Source organism: Elephantulus edwardii, unplaced genomic scaffold (genome assembly GCF_000299155.1).
Source record: "Elephantulus edwardii isolate Elephantulus edwardi_28Jun2011 unplaced genomic scaffold, EleEdw1.0 scaffold00166, whole genome shotgun sequence".
NCBI lineage: Eukaryota > Metazoa > Chordata > Mammalia > Macroscelidea > Macroscelididae > Elephantulus > Elephantulus edwardii.
In genome coordinates, this window is record NW_006399916.1 from 2,577,243 (window position 1) to 2,589,705 (window position 12,463).

The window sequence follows — 12,463 nt, forward strand, 5'->3', positions numbered from 1 at the left end:
GAGAAAATTTTGTGTTGAGGTCACATTACAGTAGTGGAGAGTATAATCTGAGAACACCTTGTTAAGATTTAAATTCTTTTCCCACCATTTCCTAGCTGTAGAAATGTAGGCAACTTATCTCTTTTCCTGTACCACTTAGCTATAAATTGAGTTAACAACAGAAAAAACCTCAGAAGGTTGCTGAGAGGATCAAATGAGGCTAAAGCCTCTAGACCAGTGCCTGGCACACAGAAGCTGTCAGATAGTCATCTTGTTACTGTGCTTGCAAATGAGTTTCCATCCTCAATGTAACAGGAGGTTGCTGGAGGACTACAAATAGGACACAGTGAAATAAAATCTGTGAGACTTGTTTAAGTGCCATAGGTCAAGTATGACTCATAACGACCCCGTGGAGAACAGATCTGAACCTTGTCATATCCTGCACCATCCTCATCATCTCTGACATATTTGAGCCCACTGATGCAGTCACTGTGTCAATCTACCTGGTTAAGGGCCTTCCTCTCTTGTGCCAAACCTCCACCTTTCTAAGCATGATGTCTCTCTCCAAGGAATAGGAAGAATAGTCAAAGTTATGAGAGTTCGGGAAGAGACAATGGGGATGATGATGGTGGCTTGGACTGGGGTTGTACTTGTGGAGACAGTTGGTAATTTGGCTCTAAATTGGGAACTATTTGGAAGGAAGAGGATCAAAGAATTACTGTTGTGTTGTATTTGAGGAGAGAAAGAAAGGGAGGACTCAAAGATGCTAGGTTCTAGACATTTTGGCTTTAGCAACTAAGTAAATGGCTAGTGCTGTTTATTGAGCTGAAAAAGTCTGTATAAAATGAAAACAAAATGCCAGAAACCTGAAGGGGAAGTTAGTTAATGGAAACAAACTATGGGGAAAGCAAAAAGACTAAGTCTAAGTGGTCCATAAGGAAGCCAAGAAGATGCACCAGTATGAGGCCATATCAGAATGGTAGCACACATTTTCCCTGTGATATGACTTCCCCCAAGGACCCTGCCTTACTGCAACTCACTTTACTGAAGGTGGGTCCAAGCCCAAACAGGATCATTCAGGTTGTCTCTCCCGAGAAGGTGAAATTTGTCAGGGAGATAGAGTTAGTTAGCCTTGGTGATCTGAGGTGGGAGATCACAAAATCTTGGGGCAGAGGAGTTGTAGTGCCTGATGTGGCCATGATTAACTATGTGTATGTAAACTGATCAGCAGAGAAAGTCAGATGGCAATGGGCAGCGGAGCATGGAGGTGAGCCCTGAACAGAGAGTGAAGCAAAACACCAATCACTCTGTTTAACAACTTTACTAAACAGATATGTCTTGGAGAAGATGCAGCCAGTATTCGCTGCAGGCAAGGACAGCAAAGCTTTGTCTCATAAACTTTGGACATGTTGTTAGAAGGCACTTTTCCTTGGAAAGGGACTTAACATTTGGAAAGGTGGAGTGTCAGCAAAAGAGATGATGATCCTCAGGAGATAGCCTGACCCAATGACTGCAGCAATGAGCTCGAATATGTCAGAGCTGATGAGGATGGAACAAGATAGGACAGGGTTCAGCTCTGTAGTTCATAGGGTCACTGTGAGTTGTCCTCACCTCAGTGGAGCATAACAACAGCAACAACAAAAATATTTAAATTCATTCTTCAAATATCCGCAATAGCCACTTCTGCAGAGCATAGCAGAGCCCATCCAAAGTTATCTCCTAACATCTATAATATTGCTTTATCTGGAATGACAGCAACCATAATCACATAGAAACCAATAAAGGACTACCTAGGCCTACCTAGAAAGCATTTCATATTAAACAATGTAAAGAAAACTTAAAAGAGTTTGAGAAAACATATTTGAAACTATTAATTTTGCTATAATCTTGTAGCATATTTGGAAGCAGGAGTGAAATCCACTTCCTAAACAACATGTCTCTGGAAACTATGAACTTTGATGAAGTGTAGATAGTTATAGAAAGGTGTCAGGTCTTTTGTTCACAGGGTTGCTAGGAGTCATGCTTGACTCAAAGGCAATCAACAACAACAACAACAACATATTTGTATATAAGCATTTAGGCCATATATATTTAGTGAAGGCAACACTTTCCCTTCATAGGTGAAGTTTTAGAATATATTCAGTTTTAATTATTTTTTCTCTCGAGCTGTAACACATTGAAAATTACTTTGCCTATCAAAGATCTTTTTGAGAAATGTTCTTAATTTCTAGGCTTAAACTATTGGTCAGTAATTTGTGTAGGTTTATGCAACAAATTTCCTCTTCTATCAGCTTTACTTGAAAACATTCATAAACATACCCTATTACCTAATGTATTACTAAATGTGTATAAATGCACAGGTCACATTAGGAACAACACACACACACACACACACGAAGAGAGAGACGTTCATGTGATGCAGCTATTTGGTAAATGCTCAGGGGCTAACCAGCAAATCAGCAATTCTATGAGAGAAAGATATGTAGTCTATATCTGCAATGATTATGGTCTTGAAAATTCTCTGAGACATCTCTTCTCTATGATAAACAGTTGTGGCTCAATGGAAACAGATTTGTTTTGTTTTTCAGTGTTTGTTGCTTTTTAAAAAATATGTATTTATGAGTTCTATTTTAAGAGGTATGTGCATGTGTGTGTATGCATGTGCACAGAGACTTAAATAATTTTCAAACAAGATTGTAAAGATTTCTTGACTGTGGGATATAAATAGAATAGAGAAATAGACGACTTTATTTTCAGATTGCCCATAAATGAATATGCACGTTACTAATTTGGGGGACATTTCTACAAAATGTTTGGGACACTAAAGAACTGTTTCCTCTCTCTCAAGATTTTTTTAAGTCAAGGTCTTATTGCCTATAGGTAGCTACAGTCATTCTAAGACATCTTACTAGAAGTTTCTGTTGGTAAGCGATGATTTTCTTCCAGAATGCTGACTCAGGAACTTCTGGCTCTCCATATCTGTGTGTGTGAAGCTGCCTCAGCTTTGGTTTGGTCTTGTCGTCTCTGACCTTTTCTTCCTTTACTCCATCTTCTCCTCTGTGAAAATAAAGGAAAGGCAGAGAAGAAATCAAGAAACTGAAGTGGCAAGCAGGTTTTGTGCAAAAATACACCAGCAGATAATTATTTCCGATTTTCATAATTTTTTTGAAAATGGATTTCATTTCCAACTGACACAACATTTAGAATGTTGGAATTAGGGTGTTGGTATCCTGCTGATCATAGCTCCCTGTAGATGGAGCATTCTGAGAAATTCCTATCCAGAGGGCATTTTGCAGGCTTCAAGAGTCTTTATAAATGGTTGGTTCTTTTTTCTTCGTATTGTGCAATACAGAATATTTAATTAAAAGGAAAATAATGTAATGAATTTATTTTGCTATGATTTTCCAATATACTTTATTTTAAAATCAGAATTTAAGTGTTCAATATTTAACAAAAAATAGCCAGAAACTTTTACAATCAGAGGTCCAACACCTATAGAAAGAATATAAAAAATATTTATTTTGCAGACAATAATGAAATTAGAAGACTGGTATTTAATGGCTAAAATTTCTCTAACATACAAAACACTGAATCATCATGAAAGTATATTTGCAGATAGGCATAGTTATGCATCCACTCTCTTCAGGTAGCCATATGCAAGGGAGTTCTGATAGTCTAGTAGGTATGAAGTTGGACTGCCAAAACAAAGGTACGTGGTTCGAATCCACCAATTGCCCTATGGGAGAAAGATGACAATCTCCTCCCATACAATGTACAGCTTCTAAAGACCCAGTGGAGAGTCAGCTATGAAGTTGGTTCTGACTTGATGGTATGAGTGAGAAATGTATATATACAAGTTTGAAAAATGAACTTTAATCTGTATGTGGTCTACCTAACAATCAGACAAATCAATACTATTTCTTTTTCAAATGTTAATCTGTTCCCTCCTGTTATGTATGTCAACTTTTTTTAATAATTGTCAGGTAAATAGCCATTTTCCCCAATAAATTTTATTGGGCAAAATCTTGATTATAAACATTACAAACTTTAGAGACTAGACAATGAAAATATTAGAGGAGGGAGTAAAAAAGGCAAACAGAGAAAAAGAAAGCACTATGAAAACAGTGGCCACATAACATAATTTTTTTCCAATTTTTAAGAAATTTTGTCAATGAAACTATATAGACTAGAAAAACGATAAAGGATTCCATTCAGGACAGAATGATCAGTGCACTTTAGCTCCAGCATTCCAGGTATTACTGCTCTTCTAATTGCATTCTCCACATCAGAAGTGCTTGTGAAAAACTTGTCTCCACACCCTGAGTCTCTGAGTTTTTAGTAAACTCCCCACGTCGTTTCTATGCAACATGGACTAGGTCTCTCCTTGCATTTGTAAGGACAATAATGCAAGCGTGGTTCGTGGGGAGGACTGTGGCAGCCTGTCATCCTGTGAAGTATATTACATGGAATTAGTAGAAGCTTTTCTCCAGAGGGAAGAACACATGGATCAAATCTCATGAACTCAGGGAAGAGACAGGGGCAGCTGGGAGTGGACATCTGCCCTGTCAGGAAGTAAGCTGCCTACTGCAGGCTCCATTCACAGTCAGAGCCACTCCCCAGAAATGCAGGACTTTGTTCAGGGACCCTGTGCAGGGCTATGGTCCCCACAGTATAAAATGCAAAAGAATGACCCCTGAGAGAGAGGACAAGAGAAAGAGACCTCTGGAAACAAAGCAAAACATATTGAAACCCTACATACTCAGCTTTTTCTTGTTCAGATTTGGCTGCTTCTTTCTCTTCCTTTTCTTCTTTTACCTTCTGTTCCTTGAATAAGCCAATAAGGAAAAGAAAAAAATGATTACCCAACATTTCTGAATGAGGTTAGTTACCCATAACCTTTCTCCAAACCTTACCCAGCCACAGACACCCTCATGTATCAGTAGAGATAAAACATCTGCTCACAGACTTTTCATCTGCTCTTATAAAAACTCTCCCCTTCCCAAGCTCCCAACCCACTGCTGGTGCAAACAACTTTCCAGGTCCTTTCCATTTTTTCTCCTTACTTCAGAAATACCCCTCTGTGCCTCACTTATCTATACAAGTCTCAATCCTTTCTCAGGTTCAACTTAACATCCACCTTTAAGTTTCATTTAAAAACTCTCAAAATGGGATGCGTAATTTGTCTTAGTGCATGCAACCTCTTCTGCCAATGTCCATCCTTCTTTTAGGACACTTTTCTGTCTCTTCAAGTGCTAGTCTCCTCTCTCTGGTAAATGGTTAATGCCACCCTGAAGGTAGGGACCACATCTTACATCCCTCTTAGGTCCCTCTGAGCCTCAGTGGTGTCAGGCTCATGGTAAGAGCTCATGAAAGGCTGTGGATGGTAGTCAATGGGGTCATCTCCACAGGGAAGACACTTGAGTTTACAGCTAGATAGTTTAAAAGAATCGCCAGGAAATCAAAAAATGTATTATGATGGGAAAGTCTGCTGTTAGAGACTTCTCCAAAGTACTGAAAGAGCAATGGTGTCACTCTGGAGACTAAGATGCAACTGATACAGGCTATGGTCTTTGCAATCACTTGTTATGTAGCAGAGAGTTGGACAATGACCAGGGAGGATAGAAGGAGAATTGATGCCTTTGAGCTGTCGTGCTGGAGAAGAGTGTTGAATGTCCCATGGACTGCCAAGAAAATAAACAGATTCATCCTGGAGAGGGTTAAACCGGGCTGCTCCTTGGAGGTAAGGATTCTGGGGCTTCGTCTGACATACTTTGGACATGTTGTAAGGAGGGACAGGTCCTTGGAGAGGGACATCATGCTTGGGAGGGTGGAGGGACAGCACAGGAGGGGAAGACCCTCTATGAGGTGGATTGATTCAGTGACGGGGTTAATCGGGATGGGTGGGTCAGAGGCAGTGTGACTGGCATAGAACAGAGCATAGTTTAGGGCTATTGTGCATAGGGTTGCTGTGAGTCGCAAGCAACTTGATGGCACATAACAACAACAACAACAGAGAAAGAATCTTAAAAAGGCTACTTTTGTCTGCCTCAAAGCAATTGCCCATTGAAAACAGAAGTCATCACTCTACTGTACCTACCTGAGGTACAGTACCTGAGAGCTGCTTCGAAGGAGAGAATATTTACCTGCAATTTTTCTTGCACCTCAGGGATGGGGGCGGGGTTGCTCATGAGGTCGCTAAGGCCCGCATTGGGGTTATGAGGAATGAGTTTGTACTGTCCTCCCTCTCTCTTGAGATCCAAGCCAAAGATGTCTGAGAGAAGGTCGCTCTCCTCAGTCAGCTCCTTCAAGTCTGTCAGGTCTTCAGAAGGCAGGGACACCTCCATAGGCTTCCTTTCTCCTTCCTCTCCATCTCCCCTCACCTCATCCTGAGTGGGGTCCGGCATGTTAGCCAAGAGTTCTGCAACTTTGATCTTCTTAGCACCTTCCACCAGGCTTCCTCCCAGCAGCAGGCTGCAGATGATGCGGAAGAAGCCCCTCAAGACACTGGCAACAAAGTGCAAGAGGCTCAAAAAGATGCTCCAGTAAGATGAGAAAAAGGCCATGACCAAGTCCCTCACGGTCATCTTCTTCATCTTCTTCATCTGTTTTTTCAGGCTCTTCAGGCTGAGCATCCGCATAAGGGTCAAGATGTTCGACCTGAGGGCAAGCAGGGCTGACTTGACTGTTAGGATGGAAAAGAACCCCATCCTGGGCTCCTGCTCCTCAGGCTTCTCCTTCTCACTCTCTTCTTTGTTGGTGGACCGCTCACTCAAGTCCGACTCTGATATCTGAGCTGCCAGCTGCATCTCGAATATGGTGTCCTCGCAGAAGTTCACAAAGAGCTCCATTTTCTCTTTTTCTCCCCCTTCATTGACCACATCGAATATGAACTGCCTCTTGGATTCTTTGACCTGGGGCTTTTCCCACTGCGTCCGGCTGGATTCACTGATCTCGAAGTACACCCTCTCGATGCGCTTTGCACTGCCCATGATCTCAATGCGGCCCAGGAAGGGCTGGAAGTAATTGAGCACGCTCTCTGCCAACTCAAGGAACGTCTGTAGCCGGGTGTCATTGGGCATGTGCTCTGAGAGGTTGGTCAGGAGGACAGCCACATTGAAGCTGATGTCCTTTGCAGGTTCGTGGAACCGCTTCACGAACTCTTCATAGTCCAGGGTCTCTGTTTCATCCGTCTCCGCACAAGACAGAAGAAACTCAGTCTCTGATTGTGTGTAGTGCTTGTGGCTCTCCATGGCTTTGTGGAAGTCCCTCTTGGAAATGATACCCTTGCCATCAGGATCATACTCTTTGAATGCATCAGAAGATGTCAGATCCTTTAGCTTTAAGAACATGTCAAAAAACTTGAGAATCATCTCTACGTTGTTGGATGATTCCACAAGCATATCAACCATCTGTTTGCCAATCGTCCCATTGACAACATTACCTGGCGGCAGAGCAATTGCATTTGTTTAAAAGGAACATTCTTAATCAAGTCAGTGTTTACAGAGAAAATAGCAATGCAGTAATAACATCTGCACCTTGTTTATCTTTCAACATATGAAGTCTAGGAAAAGGAGGGATAATTGTGAACAGAAACTAATCTGCAGGGCAAATAGACTGACATAAATGACCAACTGACCTACTCTGGGACCAGAAATAGACGTGGCCTCCTCGTTACTACTACCAGCCATTCTAATCAGGGCCACAGCAGATGCATCCTAGTAGAGTGGGGTAAATATATGAAAAACAACTGAAAAGTCCTTAAATAAATAAAGAAATCAGCAGACCTACTGGATTGGTTGGAATTTATAAAGATTACTGCTGTGTGGTGTTCTTCAGATCTTGAAACTAAAATAATCCTCTGGTCACCCTCTAGCTGAATAACATGTTAGATTAAAGAAGTAGAATGTGTATCATCCATAATTACTGTTCTCCTTAAAATAAAGTCACCTACACAAAGCTGAACAGTCAACAATTGCTTTAAAACAGTGACAAAGATGCAAAGAGGCAGGGAAACTAGATTAAAAGCAACCAGAACAAAAGTGAGAAAAATATTCATGTTACCAAACAATTTATCTAGAAGCTGTTATCTAAACTGCTGTGTAGACTTTCACTAAATAAACAAACAATAGTTATTTTTTTAAAAGTGTTAATATATGCAAATCATTTACCAAGTGATTAGATTAACACACAAAACAATACTTGCACAAAAACTGACATTTTCCTCAAATCCACTAATGAAAAACCACATTTTAGTATAATGGAAAGGGAACAGAGAATAGATGCAGAAGAGTGACATTTACGCTTAGAACCCTGGCACAGTTTGTTATATTGGGAAAACAAGTCTTCATAGGTAGAAACTGATTCATCACTCATATGTCTATAAGGCAGGTACTTGTTATTAATGCTGATTTTAGAAAAGAGGAAACTGAGGTTTTCAAGAGGATAATGTGCCCACTGTGACATGATCACTGAGGGTCAGTGGTAGGGCTTGAAACTGGATTTTCCAATAGATACACACTAATAACAATGGGACACACTAATTACAATTAACAGTTTCTTCCTATATTTCTTATGGTTCACCACGTTTATATCTAGAAAAGCCCAGATCACTGATAAGTTTTCAACAAGTGGCATATATCCTAACTTAGAGACTCATGGTTTCTTCTTTTATTTTTTTTTTTTGTTTTAACTATAACATGCAATGTAACATGAAGACAACCTAAAATTGTGGCACTGAGGAGAGATGCAACTCTAGAGGCTTCAGGTGGTTTCAACCCAGGCTCCACAATGTCCGAGCTGAGCCATCAAACTCTCTGAATCCGTTTCCTCCACTGCAAAGTGGGGAGGAAGCCACAACCAAACTCACAGACTGATTAAAATGGACTAAATACGTAAAATAGTATTTGGGATCTTATAAGATGTTAGTTTAAACTTGTAATTAGTATAGCTATTATCATCACGATTTAGAACAAAATGTGTACTAGCGTAATGGAAAACACACCATCGGTTGAGAGTGTACAGATGTACTTAAGTATAGATTTTAAGCAAACAGTGCATCTCTGCAGTCCTAGATACAGCACAGGAGCTGCTCCAGATAATCAAGTGGCTTAAGAAATGTGTGACAAACAAATAGGGAGGGAGGGAGGAAAAGAGGAATGGGGGGATGAGAGAGTGTTGATGAAACTGGAGAGGGAAGAGAAGAGGTGAGGAAGAGAGAGAATGAGAGGGAGAGTGAGAGAAAGAGAAAAAAACAGAAAGGTATTTTTAAGGAAAAAAAAATCCTATTACCAGGAGAGGATAAAATAGATGAATGAGACCTTGTAAGAATTAAATCCCTATGCACATCCAAAAACTTCTCCAACAGGGTAAAAAGGGAAGTCATAGATTGGGAAAAAAATTTAGAAAATACTCGAGCACCACAACAAGATAAAGGTAAACAACCCATTTGCAAAATGGGTGTAAGATATGAACAGATACTTCACTAATGAAAACATTTGGATGGCAAACAAACAAATGAAGAAATGTTCAAAATCCCTAGCTTTAAGAGAGATACAACTCAAAACAACTGTGAGATATCATCTCATCTGAAAAACAATAGCAAAATTCAACAGAGCAGCAAACAACAAATGCTGGTGAGGCTGTAGAGAAACTGGAACCTTATTCGCTGTTGGTAGGAAGGCAGTATGGTGCTTTCTCAAAAAGTTGCAAATAGAAATACCATTTGACACAGCAATTCCACTATGCGGAATATACCCTAAAGAAACCGGAACTGCCACCAAAGCAAATATATACACACCCATGTTTATTGCTGCTTTGTTCACAATAGCAAAGAGTTGGAAACAAACCAAGTGTCCATCAACAAATGAATGGAAAGAAAAACTGTGGTATATTCAGACAACAGAATATTATGCAGCACTATAGAATAAGGAACTCATGAAATATTATACAAAATGGGTGACAATGGAAAATATTAGGATGAGTGAAATATTTCAGTCACAAAAAAACAAATACTGCATAATGCCACTGTTCTAAAACAGGACTGACATTGGGATTGGGGGGAAACTAAGAAAAGAGGGGATAATGTATACGGCATTGAGACAGACGAGGGAGAGAACACTATAAAAGGAATATATGATTAAATATTATTGGCATGACAAGAGTCCAGAATAAGAGCTGCATAGTAAAGAAGACTGTATAACAATGAAAGAATTTTTTTACCAAAGAAAAAAGCAAACTGAAGGGGGGGGCAGGGAGGAAAATGTGCAACAATGAATGAATGGAAATCTAATTTATCTATAAACTTTCATTAATATCTCAATAAAGGAATAAGTAACAGTAAAATAGTAAAAATGGCTTTGGTCATATTTATATAATTTCAAAGAATTTTCACTTAGTCCTGTCAGGTAGCTTTCATCATTAACATTCTACAGAGGAAAACAATGAGAACGAAGCTTATCCAAAAGAATATCACAAAAAAAAGCAGGAAAGTTGGGGTTTGCCCCATAGAGGCTGATCTCATAGCATCTACTCTAATAGTCTGATAAGTGGAAAGAGAACAACAGCAAAGGGAAGACCAGTTGGAAGGAGAAAAGAGGAGGAACAAAGACTGGGAGAGGCTGAGGTGGGAGGTGTGTCTTCCGCTGCAGATGCCTGGTGGTCTCACTGGCTTAGCTCAGGAATTCAGGAGCCAGCAGAGCAGTAATGAGTGACAGCAGAAGCATCCATCCATTTACACAGTAAGAATTTGTCCAAAGGTCTAAAATAACACCAATTAGAAATGCGTGCATACCAACAAACAGAAAACGTTCTCCATATACAATTCATGTGAAAAGCTTACTCTTTAGCATATTACTATGAAATGAAAAAGTGTTACTATAAATGACTAGCTTGGTAGGGATATACTGAGAGGCATATGCAGGATTTACTTAAACAAAAAACTAACTTGCGATAAATCCAGGAATGCACTCAAAGTAGTTGTTACTCCTGAGTGTGGTTGTTTTATTTGCTGTAGCCTGCTGACTCTGCAAGCAAGCACCTTGTTGTCATCAAAATAGTAACAATAACTTGCAAATATAAATCAACACTACCTTCCAACATGGACAGCAACATGACCACCATATCCTTCTGCAGATCCATGAGTTCTTTTAATAGCTCAATCTGACTGGAATCCTGAAAATATTAACAATGCATTGGAGACAATGTGAGAAAACTCTACAGAGAGAATAATATTATTTTTCCTCAAAAAAGAGTGCTGCTGTACCATTATCACTAAAGGAAGACCAGGCCTAAGCACAGAGCATATTAGAGAAAGACTTTGAAATTAATAAAATCATGTTGATTGAAATACTTGTTAAAACTTACATAATATGTTGTTGTGTGCTGTTAGGTCAGAACTGGCTAATAGCTGACCCTCCAGCAGTTTTTCAGAGGCTGTAAATCATACAGGAGGAGACTGCCAATGGGACAGCTCTTGGGGTCATCTGTTTATCTGGCTTACTCTTTTTATTTGAACAAGGTGGCCTCATGGCAAGAAGCTGTGCTGCCATCCTGAAGGCACGTGGTTCAAGGTCATCAGATGCTCCACGGGAGAATGATGGACAATCTCCTCCCATTTGATAATCTGCCTCTGAAAACTAACTGGATGGTCACCTATGGGTCAGTTCTGATTCTGTGGTACACAACAACAACAACAACTTTTAATCTGAGGGTCCAGGGTTCAAGTCCCTGGCCAGGTGTTTGAGTCTTTAGTCTCTAAAGGAGCCTTGATAGCACAGTGAGTAAGCACTTGGCTGCTAAATGGAAGGCTGTGGTTGGAACCCACCAGGTAATCCATAGGAGAAAGATGAAGCAGTGCACTCCTGTAAAGGTGCAGTATTGAGAGTCCTTTAAGGGTTACTATGAACCAGAATTCTGCCACTATAAAATCCTGTAGAGTCACTATGAATCAGAATCAATTTGACAACGGTGCATCTGGTGAGAATCAGCATATGTGCTCTGGCTTTCGTTGTCCTATATACTTCTCTTAAGTGGAAGGTCAGAGAAGAAAAGATCCTCAACACAATGGATTGATAAGGTGACTGTAACAGCGAGCTCAAGAATATCTTGGATTGTGGGGATGGCGTAGGGTAGAGCAAGGATTAGATCTGTTATTCATAGAATTGCTGTGAATCATAGAGAGAGATCTAGTGGATAGAAAGTTGCGCTATCAAGCCAAAGGTGGGTGATTTTAATCTGCGGCCCTCAGGCCTGGTTTTAATTGTTTTTGGTCAAACATTCTTCTAAGTGGTATAACACTGGTCTGTCCATTTGCTGTACAGAGGTAACTCGTGGTTGCTGTAATGCTAAACACTGTGACACTGATGTATCAAAAGTAATAATGGTCACCCATAGCGCACAGGGTTTGGTGGAGCTCCCAGATTAAAACAGGCTTGGAAGCAGGAGTGGCATCCACTTCTGAAATGGCTTGCCTCTGGGAACTCCATGA

General features: G+C 40.2%; 1 protein-coding gene across 1 annotated transcript in view; it reads right to left on the reverse strand.

Moving 5' to 3' along the window:
* The window catches only part of RYR2 (ryanodine receptor 2 (cardiac)), an 814,526-nt gene that overhangs the window by 68,759 nt on the left and 733,304 nt on the right, over nt 1–12,463 (reverse strand). The window contains exons 90-93 of the mRNA XM_006895387.1: nt 11,067–11,148; nt 6,123–7,420; nt 4,739–4,803; nt 2,889–3,036 (exon numbers count right to left, since the gene is read on the reverse strand). Of these exons, the coding sequence (XP_006895449.1) occupies nt 2,889–3,036; nt 4,739–4,803; nt 6,123–7,420; nt 11,067–11,148 (1,593 nt within the window). The remainder of the gene's footprint in view (nt 1–2,888; nt 3,037–4,738; nt 4,804–6,122; nt 7,421–11,066; nt 11,149–12,463) is intronic.